At 40.6% G+C, this 13,400-nt stretch overlaps 1 protein-coding gene across 1 annotated transcript in view; it reads left to right on the top strand.

The window, feature by feature from the left end:
* SORCS3 (sortilin related VPS10 domain containing receptor 3) overlaps positions 1–13,400 on the top strand; it is a 579,597-nt gene that overhangs the window by 503,876 nt on the left and 62,321 nt on the right. Inside the window, exon 14 of the mRNA XM_004428052.3 lies at positions 3,474–3,581. Within this exon, the coding sequence (XP_004428109.1) occupies positions 3,474–3,581 (108 nt within the window). The remainder of the gene's footprint in view (positions 1–3,473; positions 3,582–13,400) is intronic.

The following is a 13,400-nucleotide window of genomic DNA, read 5'->3' on the forward strand; positions in this document are numbered from 1 at the left end:
ATTCAGATCTCAGTTTAAATGTCACTTCCTCCGAGAGGACTTTCTTAAATTTTCAATACAAAGTAGCTATTCAGTCACTCCCTGTCATATTACTCTGTTTTAATTGTCTTCATGACACTTACTTGTAACTCATAGTTTTGTATCCATTTATCTGCGTATTGTTTGTCTCCTCAAACTAGGATGTAAGTTCCACTGAAGCCAGGGCCTTCCCTTTCTTGTTCACTGCTATATTCCTAGAATAGAGGCTGCTACCAGACCGGGCACAGCATAGCATCAATAAATATTTGTTAAATGAATTTTGTTTTATTTTGATTTTATAGTCCTGTCTTGCCACTGTTTGGAGGTCAGTTGTAACTTTACTCTTGTCTCCTTGAGTATTGACAATCCTACCAATTTCAGTTTCACCTGTGGACCTAATAAGGCATTCCCAATTCCTTTGTCTTGGCCATTAATGAGGTATTGAGCTGAGAAAGAGAAGGTGGATCCTGTGGGGATTCCATTCAATATAGTTACCTCAGAACATTTAAAAAGTCCCAGTCATCAAAAAGAATAACTCTCACAACTGGCAGGCCATCTAGATCCAAATTTCTGATACCAAAAAGATTAAATGTTCTAGTGTTGTATTTTTTGGAGTTTCTTTATGAGTTTTGTTTGATTTTAAAAATTACCTCAGCCTGAGATACTCAAGTGTTGTAAATAACTGATTTCAGAAAGTCACCTGAATGTCCTAGTCCTGGACTTCCAAGTGGTACATTGACCATAAATGAGAATCAGAGGATTCATTCCTCATCCTGGCTCTGGAGACCTGTCCCATTGCTTGTGCTTATCTTATGTCATCCTAGGACTTTGGTTATTGTATATGCTAGGTTTCCCACCCGGATTTTGGCATTTCTCATTTTTTCTGCTGATCCCATTCTTCCGTCTGACCCATGCTTTTTCTCCTTCTATAGGAACTCAGTTCAGGCAGCAGGGCTTTTATTTTCCACAATTTCTATCTCCGTCTTGGGCTTAGCTTTTCCTTGGAGGTTCCTTCTCAGAGTTAGAAGGCTGTGATGGTCCCTCCTTGTCTACTCTGTGGTATCTTATCTTCACTGTATAAAGTAAAGATGACTGTCTTCTTCCCTGCTATCAATGGCACTGCTATGAAGACTCCTCATTCCCTGGGATGCTGGTGGCACTCACTGCAATTTGCTCTGTAGTACTAATAATTGATCTTCATCAGTAAAGAAATTCTGAGAATGAGACAAGGATAGAGGCCTTCAACTCACTTTAGCTTCTTCCTATCAAGAGAGTAACCAATTTATCCAAAGTCACCAAAACAAACAAACAAGAAACTAAACAGATATTTCCTTACCTCCTGGAGTTCCCAGACAGGTAACTGATTAATGGCCATGGGCACTCTGAAACAACTATGACTATTTTAGAAACCAATAGGGCACATGGCAAGAAAGGTACACTCCATTTCCAATCATGCTTTTGTTTTCACTTTTGAAATGAGAAACTTATTTCCAAGAAAAGCAGTTTAGATCCGCCCAACTTTCTCTGGGTCAGCTTAGATGATTATTTAGCCTTCAGACTGTTAAAAAAAAAAAAAAAAGGCTGAAATGACCAAGTCCTTAAAAGTCAAGACAGTATTGTTAACTATCATCATCATGCTGTACATTAGATCTCCAGAACTCATTCATCTTGTGTAACTGAAACTTTGTACCCTTTGACCAACATCTCCTCATTTCTCCCTCCTGCAGCCCTCACTCCCACACCCCCAGGAAACCAGCTTGATTGTGACGATCATTTCTCAATGTATACATACATCAAAACATCAAATTATACACTTTAAACATACAATTTTTATATGTCAAAGATATCTCAATAAAGTTGTTTTAAAAAGTCAAAATGAACACTGATAATTTACGAGCCTATAAAAACTTTTATGGCTGACTGTCTGCTTTTTGTTTGTGAATATAGACCTAGGTATACCATAAATAGAAAAATTTTTGTCTGACAGATTAGTTTTCCCAGCTGGGTAAAGAGATTGACTTTCTATTTCTTTTTAATCAATATACTGGGTAAGAGAGGATAAGATAGAGTACAAGGCAGAGAGTTTGAGAGAGACAAAGAAGCAAATATGTAGAGGATGGACTGAGTAGGTTGACTAGTAATGGGGAAAGAGACTCCTGTATCCAGTTCATGGATGCCAGTATAAATCATGCTTGAAAAAATGGTTGGATGGGTTAGAAGAGTGTCTTTAATCATTCTTTTTTTTTCATTCATTTGTTTGTTTAACAGTTGTGTAGTACTATGTGTCAATTTTTTTGCTAAGTACTAGGAATGCAAAAATGAATGGTATGGTCTTTGACCTCAAAAAACTCACAGTTCAGTGCGAAAGTCAGACATATTTTTTTGAAAATATATATGTAATGTCAGGTAAGAAGCATTGTAATAAATATATGTAGGTGGTGTTAAGGGGTCATTCAATGAATAAGACATTCGTGACACCTGAACTTCTAAGATTATAATGTTGAATTGGACGATTCAAGATAAGTTAAGAAGTCATCACTCAGCACTGTGTAGGAGAGGACCTGGGTGTTGTAGGAAAATAGAGTTTCTACAGCTGAACTCAGAGAATCCTGAGTTGTGGAATCAGAGAGGAATTAAGAATTAATGAGGCCAAGAAGGATCACAGAGAGTGAAGCAAATAAAGCTGCCTTGGGGAAGAAGAGGTGTTAGGAAAAACCTTTCAAAGGACGTGGTCGTTGGGCTGTGTCCTCTGGTTAAAACAAGGGGCAGACAGATGCTTGATAATACCAAGAAAGGGAAGGAAGCAAGCACTCAGAATTGCTCAAGTCCACTAGCATCATTCCCTTTAAAGAGTTTTAGGTGCTGTGTCCACATAAGGCGAGACCTTCCTCTTACCAATGGATGAAAGATGGAACAGTGTTGCCCAGAACATCTCAGAAACTCAACAGTTGTCCCTACAAGCCCCCTAAAGTGGCATCGGGGAGGAAAAATGATCCTAACATCCATTCTGAACAAATAGGAAATTGCTTTTTTTAAGGTTTGATCTGAAAGACACACACCCCCCCCCCCCCATAAGGTGTGCCCCACACTACTCAATTTATCTGTGTCTGAAACTCTAAGGGCTGAATTGATTGTGCTGTAAATTGAACCTTGGGTTCCATTCTGAGTACTTGAAACGTGACACTCCATCCACTATGCCCTCCTGCTTGGGCTGTTTTTTCAATTCTAATGTGTTGAAATATTTCTGCAGCTCTGGTGCTGTCTCAGCCTGGGCCAGGAAATGCAGTTTTGATCAAATCTCATAATAATACAGGGAGATGTTGAAGATTAATGTCTATTGATGATCCAGACTGCCAGAAAGCGAGATACGGAGAATTTAATAACCTGAAAAATGGTTGCTAAAGAGTGTGGTTTTATTTTCAGCTGTCTCTTCCATGTACTTGTTTCCAACCCAGGGTGAGTTTTGACGAGGGCCGCTCCTGGGACAAGTACGGTTTCACTTCGGTTCCTCTCTTTGTCGACGGGGCACTGGTGGAGGCGGGAGTAGAGACCCAAATCATGACGTGAGTACATCTTTTGCTGTGGTCTAAAGGAGCCCAGAGACCTGAGTTCTACTTCCATCGAGGCCACAGAGTTTTCCCAGGGAAACTTACACCAGAGCATTTCAATCTCTGGGCCAAAGTTTCCTCATCTGAAAATGGAAATGTTTATGCTTGCACCTGTCAATTCAAAAGACTACTGACAGGATTAAAGCAGGTAGGCTTCTAATTGAAAAGGTTTCTATCGGAATTTAAAGTATTGTAACAAATTTCCATTTATCGAAAACCCAAGCAAACAGAAAGCTTAAGTCTTTAGATGTGTTTTTTCTCTTTCAATAACAGTCTACTAAGGGGCTAGGGACAGGGACAAAAGGAGCAAAACAGCCAACATACTGAAAACAGGAAATATTTTAAGGGAGGCTCCTAGAGTCTGTGCCCCCCCCCACACACACAGTTGTTGTTCCACATCAGACTAATTTGCTGTGAAAATTTTTCTACACTCCTTTACGATGAGAATAGATGGTGGGGATAAAGATCTTAAAGCTGTAACAAGCCCTAAATTGCTTTCTGAATGTTAAAGAAAATAATAATTTGATACTGTTTTCTAAAAGTGTGTCAAATTTTAATTCCTAAAAAGTTGGTCACCTGTGTGCATTTGTGTGCTCGTGTGTATATAGGCAATATGATATGAGGGATTGTTATGGTAATCCTGTACTGGACAATCCCACCCCCACGTCCCCCTCTCTGGAGTGACTGGAACACCTTACACTTTAATTCTTCTCTGGACAGAATGAAAGAAATCTGCTGGACGAGATTAAGGGGAATTTGCTGTCTGGTGGGGTTGGCACAGAAAGGCTTATGGAATGTTTCTGGGCTGGTCTGGGGGAAGGGTGTCATCTTCTTGCTCTAGGGGACACTGCTGTTCTGTTAACCTTTGTGTTCATTAATTTCTTTTAGAGTCTGAATCAGTCTTTTCCCAGTATGAGACTGATGAGCTTTGAGGAGGAGGCAAATACAAGGGCAAATGGCTAGTTCCCATGCTTTACCTATTTCCCGGGGTGATCAGTTAAAAAATCCTTTATAGGGGCTGGCCCAGTGGCGTGGTGGTTAAGTTTGTGCCCTCCGCTTTGGTGGCCTGTGGTTCGAGGGTTTGGATCCCTGGCATGGACCTACACACCACTCATCAAGCCGTGCTATGGCCTCATCTCACATACAAAATAGAGGAAATTGACACAGGTGTTAGCTCAGGGCCAATCTTTCTCACCAAAAAAAAATTCTTTTATAACTGCAGCTATGCCGTTTTGATCCAATGTCATAATCTGGCCCCAGGCTTGACCACTCTGCCATGTCCGGCCCCTCCACTTCCATCCTCACATTCACAGGGTGGATCAGCCAATCCTCTGGGCTTTCAGAGTGACAGAAAGAACCCAACCATGATGCAAAATGGTGCACAAAGTGGGGGAAAATACAAACAAAGCAAATGGACAAAAGTCCCATCCCAGGGTTAGGGTGTCAGAACACCCGGGTTAGGATTCTCTCCAATCCCGTAGCTGCGTAATACCTGTCCAGTACTAGGCATGCTGGATCTCCATGATGTCATTTGTAAAACTGCATCTTTCCTTCTGCTTCTTTCTAAAACGTTAAAATTCTACAAATCCTCCCCCCTTTTTAGGAAATTCATCAGAAGCACTGCAAAGGGGTCCTATGTCTATAGGATTTGTCTACGGAAAGAGTCTATAGGATTCTCAGTGTCCTCATTATTAAAAAAAGGTTCATAATAGAAAATTTGGGTGGTTCCACAAGAATATCTTTAAAATTATTTGGGACAAGGGCAACAAAGAGTGATTTTAAGTTATCTTCTTTAATTCTGTCTAAATTTTCCATGTTGTCAGTGAAATCTTCTCTCTAATTCCAAGGGTGGTGAACTGTATCTTTTAAAGACTTAACACTCATTTTTGAGCATCTGCTATGTGTTAGGTGCTGGGTTGGATCCTGGAGCTCTGTGGTTGGAAATTGAAAGACATGATGTCAAACCCTATGAGGAGCTACTACAATCCTCCCAAGGAGTGTTTTACATTAGGAACTTGTGATATGATAGGGCTTCTCTGGGCAGTTCTGTTATAAAATATAAGCAAAGATTTCCTGTAGAATTTGTTGCTCAGGAAGTAAGGCTATAATTTGAGTTTTGTCCAATAATTTCTTCCCATTCTCCTAAAATACACCCAAAACAGAGTTGTCTCACCATCTAAATTTCTAATTAAACTTCCTATGATAATGAATATAATCTATGGTTAAGCTTTCAATCATTTTATTAAGAGTTAACAATATTGTATGTAAGTTTAGCTATATAAGCCATAGGCAGTATTCAAGATATAGTGTATTATTAATGCTGAGAGTCTGAAGCTTCATTATTTGGTAGATACATGGCAACCATATGTAGCATAAGTAAAGTTATGGATGTTCAAAGGCAGTTGCATCATATAAATTTTATTTCTAAAATATAAATGATTTAGTAAATATATAGATATATATGTATAGTGAATGTATATATCCAAGTGTATGTGTGTATAGACACATATACACATCCATACACATATACATATATGTAGATAAATAGAGAGAGAGAGAGACAGAGAGAGAGAGTGAGAGAGACAACAGAAATACAGGAGAGAAATCCCAAGGATCTAGGCTCTGGCAAGATCTAAAAAATATTTGGTGGTCCCTATGTGTCAGATACTGTTCTAGATGAACAAATCAGAGAGAAGCCCCTGCCCTCATGGATTTTGCATGCTTGTACATAAATAAATGTGATATGCACATGACTCTGTCATGTTACCCAGAATACTCTGCCAAGAGATTACAATGTTTTCTTATGAATTACAGGAAGCAAATAGAATACTAGGAATACTGCCATCTTTTATCATGAAGCTCTCTGACCATGAGGTGACTTTTCCAAATTATTTCCTATTTTTTAATCACTAGATATGAAAAGAATAGCTTTCTCTCTTCTAGGACTTCCTGTCATATGGCCATCAAAGAGTTTAAGTATTGCATTCTAATTTCTGTAAGGCAAAGGTACACTCATGCAAGAATGTTGTGCAATCCGCTTGAATTTACCAAGCCAGATGCGGCTGCTCATCTAATCAAATCTGACATGGTCTTAGAATCTTAGGCAGTGAAGATATATATGGTCCTAAAGTCAAACATTCCCTGTTTTTCTACCAAGGAGACATACTGGTCCTCCTTTTATTTTGTTTTCTCCTCATCTCATAATGTGATTTATCCTGAATTCTCCTGTATGAGGCCTCTTTGAACTCTTGCATGCTTCTCTTGGGCATTACTTTGAACAATACCACATGTACACCAATCTTTACATGACCTAACATTCCCTAGCAAGTTTAAGGCCACAGTTTAAATTCTGTGTTCATATAATATTAAATGGTAATAATTTTTTTCTCAGCTTCAGAGGGAGTTTAGCTGGTCACATAGACATGAGGGAGATTGACCTCAGGGCCAAACCATTTACTGAACAGACAAGATAGCGCTTTTATTTCCCTTTCTTCCCCACTAAGGCTCCACAAGAGCACAGCAGAGCTTCTGTCCTCTTCTACCTTGCTTATTGAAATACTTTAAATACTTTAAATAGTAAGTAGAAATGGAACTAGAATAGTGCATAATCTTATATGGGGTTTGGGAGAGAGATGTATTTGTCTTTTCATGAAATTAAGATGAGTTTGGAAGCAGTCCTCCAACCAAGTATAGACAATTCAGGCTATCTGTTTTTAACTTTTTATTAAATTCAGAGTTTCTCTAGTATGAAAATGATCCAGGTTTTGTCAGGGCTCTTCAGACAGCCAGAAGGATGAGCCCTAGAAGGATTGCCAAGAGGCAATTTCTGTCTCTGCCTTAGATTTGAAAAGGACTTTAAACCAAGTGGCCCATTAGGGCTGACCAGTGCATTTCCCTCGTGGAATGGCGATGGCAGGGATTAAAGCAGGAGTTCAAAAAAGTGTATATATTCCCTAGGAACTATGAGGACAGAAAGTCCGTTTGGGGACAAGAATGCTTACCCTTGACATTTAACCAAAAACTTATTAATGATGTAGGCTACTTGAATTCTGTATCCTTCTCTCACTGTTAAGCGTGACTCTATAGCTCAGCTGTGGTCAGGGAGAAAGAGGGTCTAGCTCATTCACATTAAGATTTTATTGCCTTATCTTGTTACCTTCATTTGGAGGATTTAAATATTTATCAGTTTGTGATGGTTAATTTTATGTGTCAACTTGAATGGGCCATAGGGTGCTTAGATATTTGGTCAGACATTATTCTGGATATTTCTGTAAGGGTGTTTTTGGATGAAATTAACATTTAAATCATAGACCCAGTAAAGCAGATTGCCCTCCGTAATGTGGGTGGGACTTATCCAATCAGTTGAAGGCCTGAGTAGAGCAAAAAGGCTGACCCTTCCCTGAGCAAGACAGAATTCCTCCTGCCAGGCTGCCTTTGAACCAGGACATGGCTTTTTCTTGCCTTTGACTCCAACTGAAACATCCACTTTTCCTGAGTCTCAAGCCTGGAACTATACCATTGAGTATACCATCGACTCTCTTGTGTCTCCAGCTTGCTGACTCACCCTGCAGATCCTGGGATCCTGCAGACTTGGGAGTGACATCAGCCTCCATAATAGTGCGAGCCAATTCCTTATAGTAAATGTCAATCTCTCTCTCTCTCTCTCCTGTTGGTTCTGCTTCTCTAGAAAGCCTGGACTAATACACAGTTAATTTATTCAAAAACATTTAATGAGGTTCTAATATGTTTCAGACCCTCTTAGCGGGTATTCAAGAGGTAAATACAATACCTTTAAGGAGCTGTCAGGCCAGGGTGTTGTGGGGAGTGGGGATACACTAATCATCAAAGAACCCTAGTGATATAACTAGGATATGAGTAGAGAGAAGTGAAGACTTCACACATACAAAAGGTGACAGCTGAGTTGGTCTGGAATTTTCAATAGCAGTTCACCAGTGGAAAACCAATTAATAGGTGACAGAATGTAAGCTTGAAGAAAGCACAAATTTTTAACAGTTTTCTTGAGTACTGTATCCTCAGTGCCTCAAAGGGGGGTTGGCACATGGTAGGAAGTCAGTAATTATTTGTTGAAAGAATGAATGATTTCAAGGCAGAGGAAAGAACACAAACAAAGGAAAGAACCATGAAAGATCATGCCTGAGTGTTAAGGGGTTGAGACTGTGAAGGGTCTTAGGTTATGTTTGGGAATTTGACCTGCACCCAGAGTGATGTTCTTGAAATTGAAAATATGGTAACATCATTTCTCTTCTCAAGACCCATAGACGGCTTTCCACTGCCTTTAGGATAAAGTCCAAACTCATTGAATGGCTTACAGATATCTACATTGATCACCTGTTTGGGACCTCGTTTCTGCCCCCATGCTCTGACCACCCTTCTCTGATCCATTGTTGCCTTCTCATCCCAGGGTCTTTGTCTGTGTATCTGCCTGGAATGTGCTTATCTTCCCCACTTGAACAACCAAACATCTAAGTATCTTTCAGGTCTCAGGTTAAGTATCAGTGTTTCTAGCACACCTTCCTTTAGCTCACCAGATCAGGTTGGGTCTCCATGCCAAATGCTGTCCTAACCCTATATATTTTTTCCTTCACAACACTTTAGACAATTAATATTAATTAAAATGGCATTGTTTGTTTAGTATCTTCTCCCTCCACCTTCATCTACCCTTAAGACAGACAGACACACATGCGTATGTGTATAAACACACACATATGACTTTTAAATTCCCATGAAGGAGGATCTTTGTGTATCTTGTTCTTTGAGTATCATATGTTTATGGGTTTTGTGCTAGCACTGAGAATTTAATGGTATATATGTACTGAATGGGGAATTCATTCATTGATTGAACGAATAAGTGAATGATTAACAAGTGAATCTAATAGTCCCCAGTAATCTTACCACAGTTGTGATTGTAGTGACTTCTCTGGCCCACGGATGCAGCATTTTAGGAAATTGATTAGAGATCCCCAGAGATGCTGAAGTGCTATGATAAGAATGCAGTAGTTGGAAGTTATGGGAGCCTGGGGTTGGGTTGGAATGCGAGCAGTCTGTGTCTGTGTGCCCAGCTGTGTATGGGGGAGTGGTGAAGCAAGAGGTGGAATGGCATAGGCACAAAAGGGCAGATAGAGAATGAGGACTCTCCTGGGCATGATTCCTGATTTCCTCTGCCTTCCACAAGAATGTGCCCAGCTGCCACTTCTCCCAGAGGCCACAGCTTGGGGAGCATGGAATCTTCTAACACTGTGGCTCTGCAGGGGAATTTGTGGGGAAGAGACAGTCCCCAGCTTGCAGACATGGGATTTGCTTACTCTTATTGCTCTTTATTCCACCATCTTTTCAAATGTTATTATTTCAACATCTCCCTGGTAACCTTGACAGGAACCATCTAGTCCATCCTAATTCCCAGTGAATGTGACCATTCTTATTACTTAAGGCTGAGGACAGGGCTGCATGATTGACAAGTTGGAGGGCCTATTGCCATCTCAGGCAGTGGCTCTCCAGCTGATGAGATGCCTGTGGCTGTTAGAGCATGTGGGCCTCTTTGGTCCATTATTTCTTGAAAGGTTTGCCCCCAAATTAGCACTTTAAGGAGAGCTCTTTTTTGCTTGGCTCAACTGTGGAATCAGATGGAAAACCACTGCTTTCCTGCATCCTCGAAGCTACATATGAAATTCTTTCCTGATATGAAATGTTTGAACCAATGGGCTGTGATTTAGCTGATCTTTTACAGAGGCCATGGAGAATGTGGCAGCCCCTCAGGGGAAAAAAAAAAAAAAAAACCCAAGAAGGAGAGGCATAGCTTCCATGGAAGAAAGCAGATACTTCTTCCCAACCCGGGAGTGAGTAGCAACTAACTGGTGTCTGTTCAACACCTTCCTTTGTGCCTGCTGTCTCACCGAGCACTTTCTCAAACCTGATTTCATTGACCTCTAACAACAACCCTGCCAGGTAGATCAGATTATCAACATTGGGCAGATGAGGACGCTGAGGCTCAGAGAAATGAAGTGCTCAGCTCACACATCTAGTAAGAGGCAAATTGGGAGCAAGCAATGTGAATTTCAAATTTCAGGCTTGAAGCTGAAATTTGAGAAAAGGTGCTCGAGTTCTCCAAGGTTTGTTCAGTAAAGGACGGTGGTGTGGGCCAAGAGTGGCAAGATGTTACTTATTCACTAAGTATTGATGAGTGCCCGCTGTGCTGCCAGACCCCAAGTTACAGCAGATCCATTCAAACACAATCTTTTTGAAAAGAAATGACAAACCTGAAAGAACTAGAGAACAATTAAATGGTAAGGTATGGAACAAATTGTAGTTGCCGTTGGATATCAAAGAAGTGATTGAAGGTAGAGCAGCTGCAAAAGGCTTCATGGCTATGCAGAGAGGAATGAGAGAGGGGATTCAGGGGACAGGGAAATGGTGTGAGCAAACTTGGAGAAATAGGAACGTGCCTGGCCTGCAGAGGGGAGAGTGAGAGGTGGGAAGGGCTAGAGTTGCTTTCAGGAAATTGTCTAGGGCCAATTGCCTTGCTGACTCCCTGTATAAATCCAATTCTAATTGGCATAAATCTCTGATCCATTGTTCCACCAGCAGAACTAATAGCCAAAGTGAAGGGGGAGAGATAACATTTTGCCTAGAAAATTATGCAAACCCCAGAGCTACAGAGGTTTAAAAAAAAGGCAAAGATCTTCTTTCCACTTAAGAGGCTGTGACCACATGCTTAGCAGGGACCATGCTCTTAAATACAGACAGTGCAACACAGAGACCCAGCCCTGAGCTTAAATGTATTGTTTAGCCTCTAGTAACTGCATCCGATAAAGTCGTTGGAAATGAACCAGCACTGCTTCCATTGATCTGTTTTTCAATTCTCTGTTGTTTGCTGGAAGAGCCTGATTTTACTTTGCCCAAAGTAAGTCGTTCGAGTAATTGGCAAATCCAGTGGAACTCCCAAGTCATCACCTCTCAGGCGGGCTGCTGGATTCACATCCTTCAGGTTGTCACCAGACTTGCCATCAGCTCAGAGGCCAACTGTTTTTTGTGCCAAGAAACACAAACGCAGAATGCATGCTTGCATAGGGGCTTTTGAATGATACTGGAATGTACTGGAGGCTGGCAACAGCCTAGACAGAAAAGGCTTATTTTGATGGATGGATTGCTGTGTGGGGTGGAGGGGTGGCTGAGAGCATGGATTTTGGTGGTCTACTCTCCAAGAGTAATGCTCAGAGTGACACTTACCGTTCATGTGACCTTAATGCCTTACTTACTCTCCCTCTGAGCTAGGGTTTTCTCATGTGGATGTGAGAATTAAGTGAAATAACCTCCATCCAGAGTCATGAAAGATGTTTGTAGTCTCCGTAGTCTAATGATCAAGAAATGGGTCACCTTCAGGGAAGAACTTTGGCCAACTAGAGCAGAGGTCAGCAAACTTTTCCTCTAAAGATTTTAGACTTTGCTGGCTATAGGATCTTTGTTGCAACTACTTGACTCTTCCCATCTAGTATGAAAACAGCCATAGACAATATGTAATGATGGCATATCAGTGTGTTTCAATAAACCTTTACTTATGGACACTGAAATTTGAAATTCAAACAGTTTTCGTGTCGTAAAATATGATTCTTCATTTGCTTTTTGTCCCCAACCATTTAAAACGTAAAAACCATTGTTAGTTTGTAGGCTGTCCAAAATAGGTAGCTGGCCAGATTTGTCCCACGGGCTGTAATTTGCTGACCCTGAACAAGAGGACACATGGAGCCTAATCTTTTGGTGGTTATGTTACAAATATCATTTGAATTTTTGACACAGTTTCTACAAACTTCCCCTACCCATAAACTACTTCTCCAGGTGCACCCTCTTATGAAGTATTGAATACACAAACCATTTGAAATGGCTTAGAAGTTTCTTTATTCTAGCCTTACAGACAAGTCTCACCTCTTTCAGGAAGCCCTCCACAGTTCCTCCCGTGCTTCTTCATTTCCTTTTGTTGAATTCCTATCTTAAGTCTCAGGATTTGGCTCACACGTAGATTTAGTTTGGTCTGCACTTTTTTTAATGGAGCCAACATTTACAAAGTCAGGAACATCTGGCAGCACTGGGCCCAAATGCCCATAGTCCAACAATCTGCCAGAGCCACATGGCAGCTGCCCGCCTTTGACTGGGGGTGTATTTCTTGCCCCACCTCTCACCTGCTGTACACGTGTCTGCTCCAGCTGCTTCAGCTCGCTCGTCGTTCATTTCACTTGCCCTCCTGGCTCATGTAAGATTTTGAATTTGTGGTTCCTGATATAGATTCTACATCCACAATTTCATATCTATGTTGTTTTCTTGCAGTTCTTTTTTAAATTTTAAAAATACAAAGAATAATGCCACAAGAACCTAGAATTAGTAAATATTAATATGTTATCACTTTGGCTTCAGATTTTTAAAATAACTATGCAGGGCATTCCGAGTAGAGCAGGTCTTCCTCATATTGCCCATTTTCAGACTCGTTCCCCTTAATCCCTGCACAGATGAGTGACTGCCGTGAATTTGATGTATATCCTTCTAGTACATGTGGTGATACGTTTAGTACATATTTAATTATCCTTAGGAATATATGTGGTATTGCTTTATGTGTTTTAAAATATATAACTTACCTAAATGCTACCATTCCCCTACATGCTTCTGTCACTCAATATTATCCATCTTGGGGCATATCCATCTGGTCCAGACACTTTTAATGCTATATGGCATTCTGTCATGATATGAATATGCACAATTTATTTCTCC

Source organism: Ceratotherium simum, chromosome 6 (genome assembly GCF_057802395.1).
Source record: "Ceratotherium simum simum isolate JZ-2026a chromosome 6, ASM5780239v1, whole genome shotgun sequence".
Taxonomy (NCBI): Eukaryota; Metazoa; Chordata; class Mammalia; order Perissodactyla; family Rhinocerotidae; genus Ceratotherium; species Ceratotherium simum.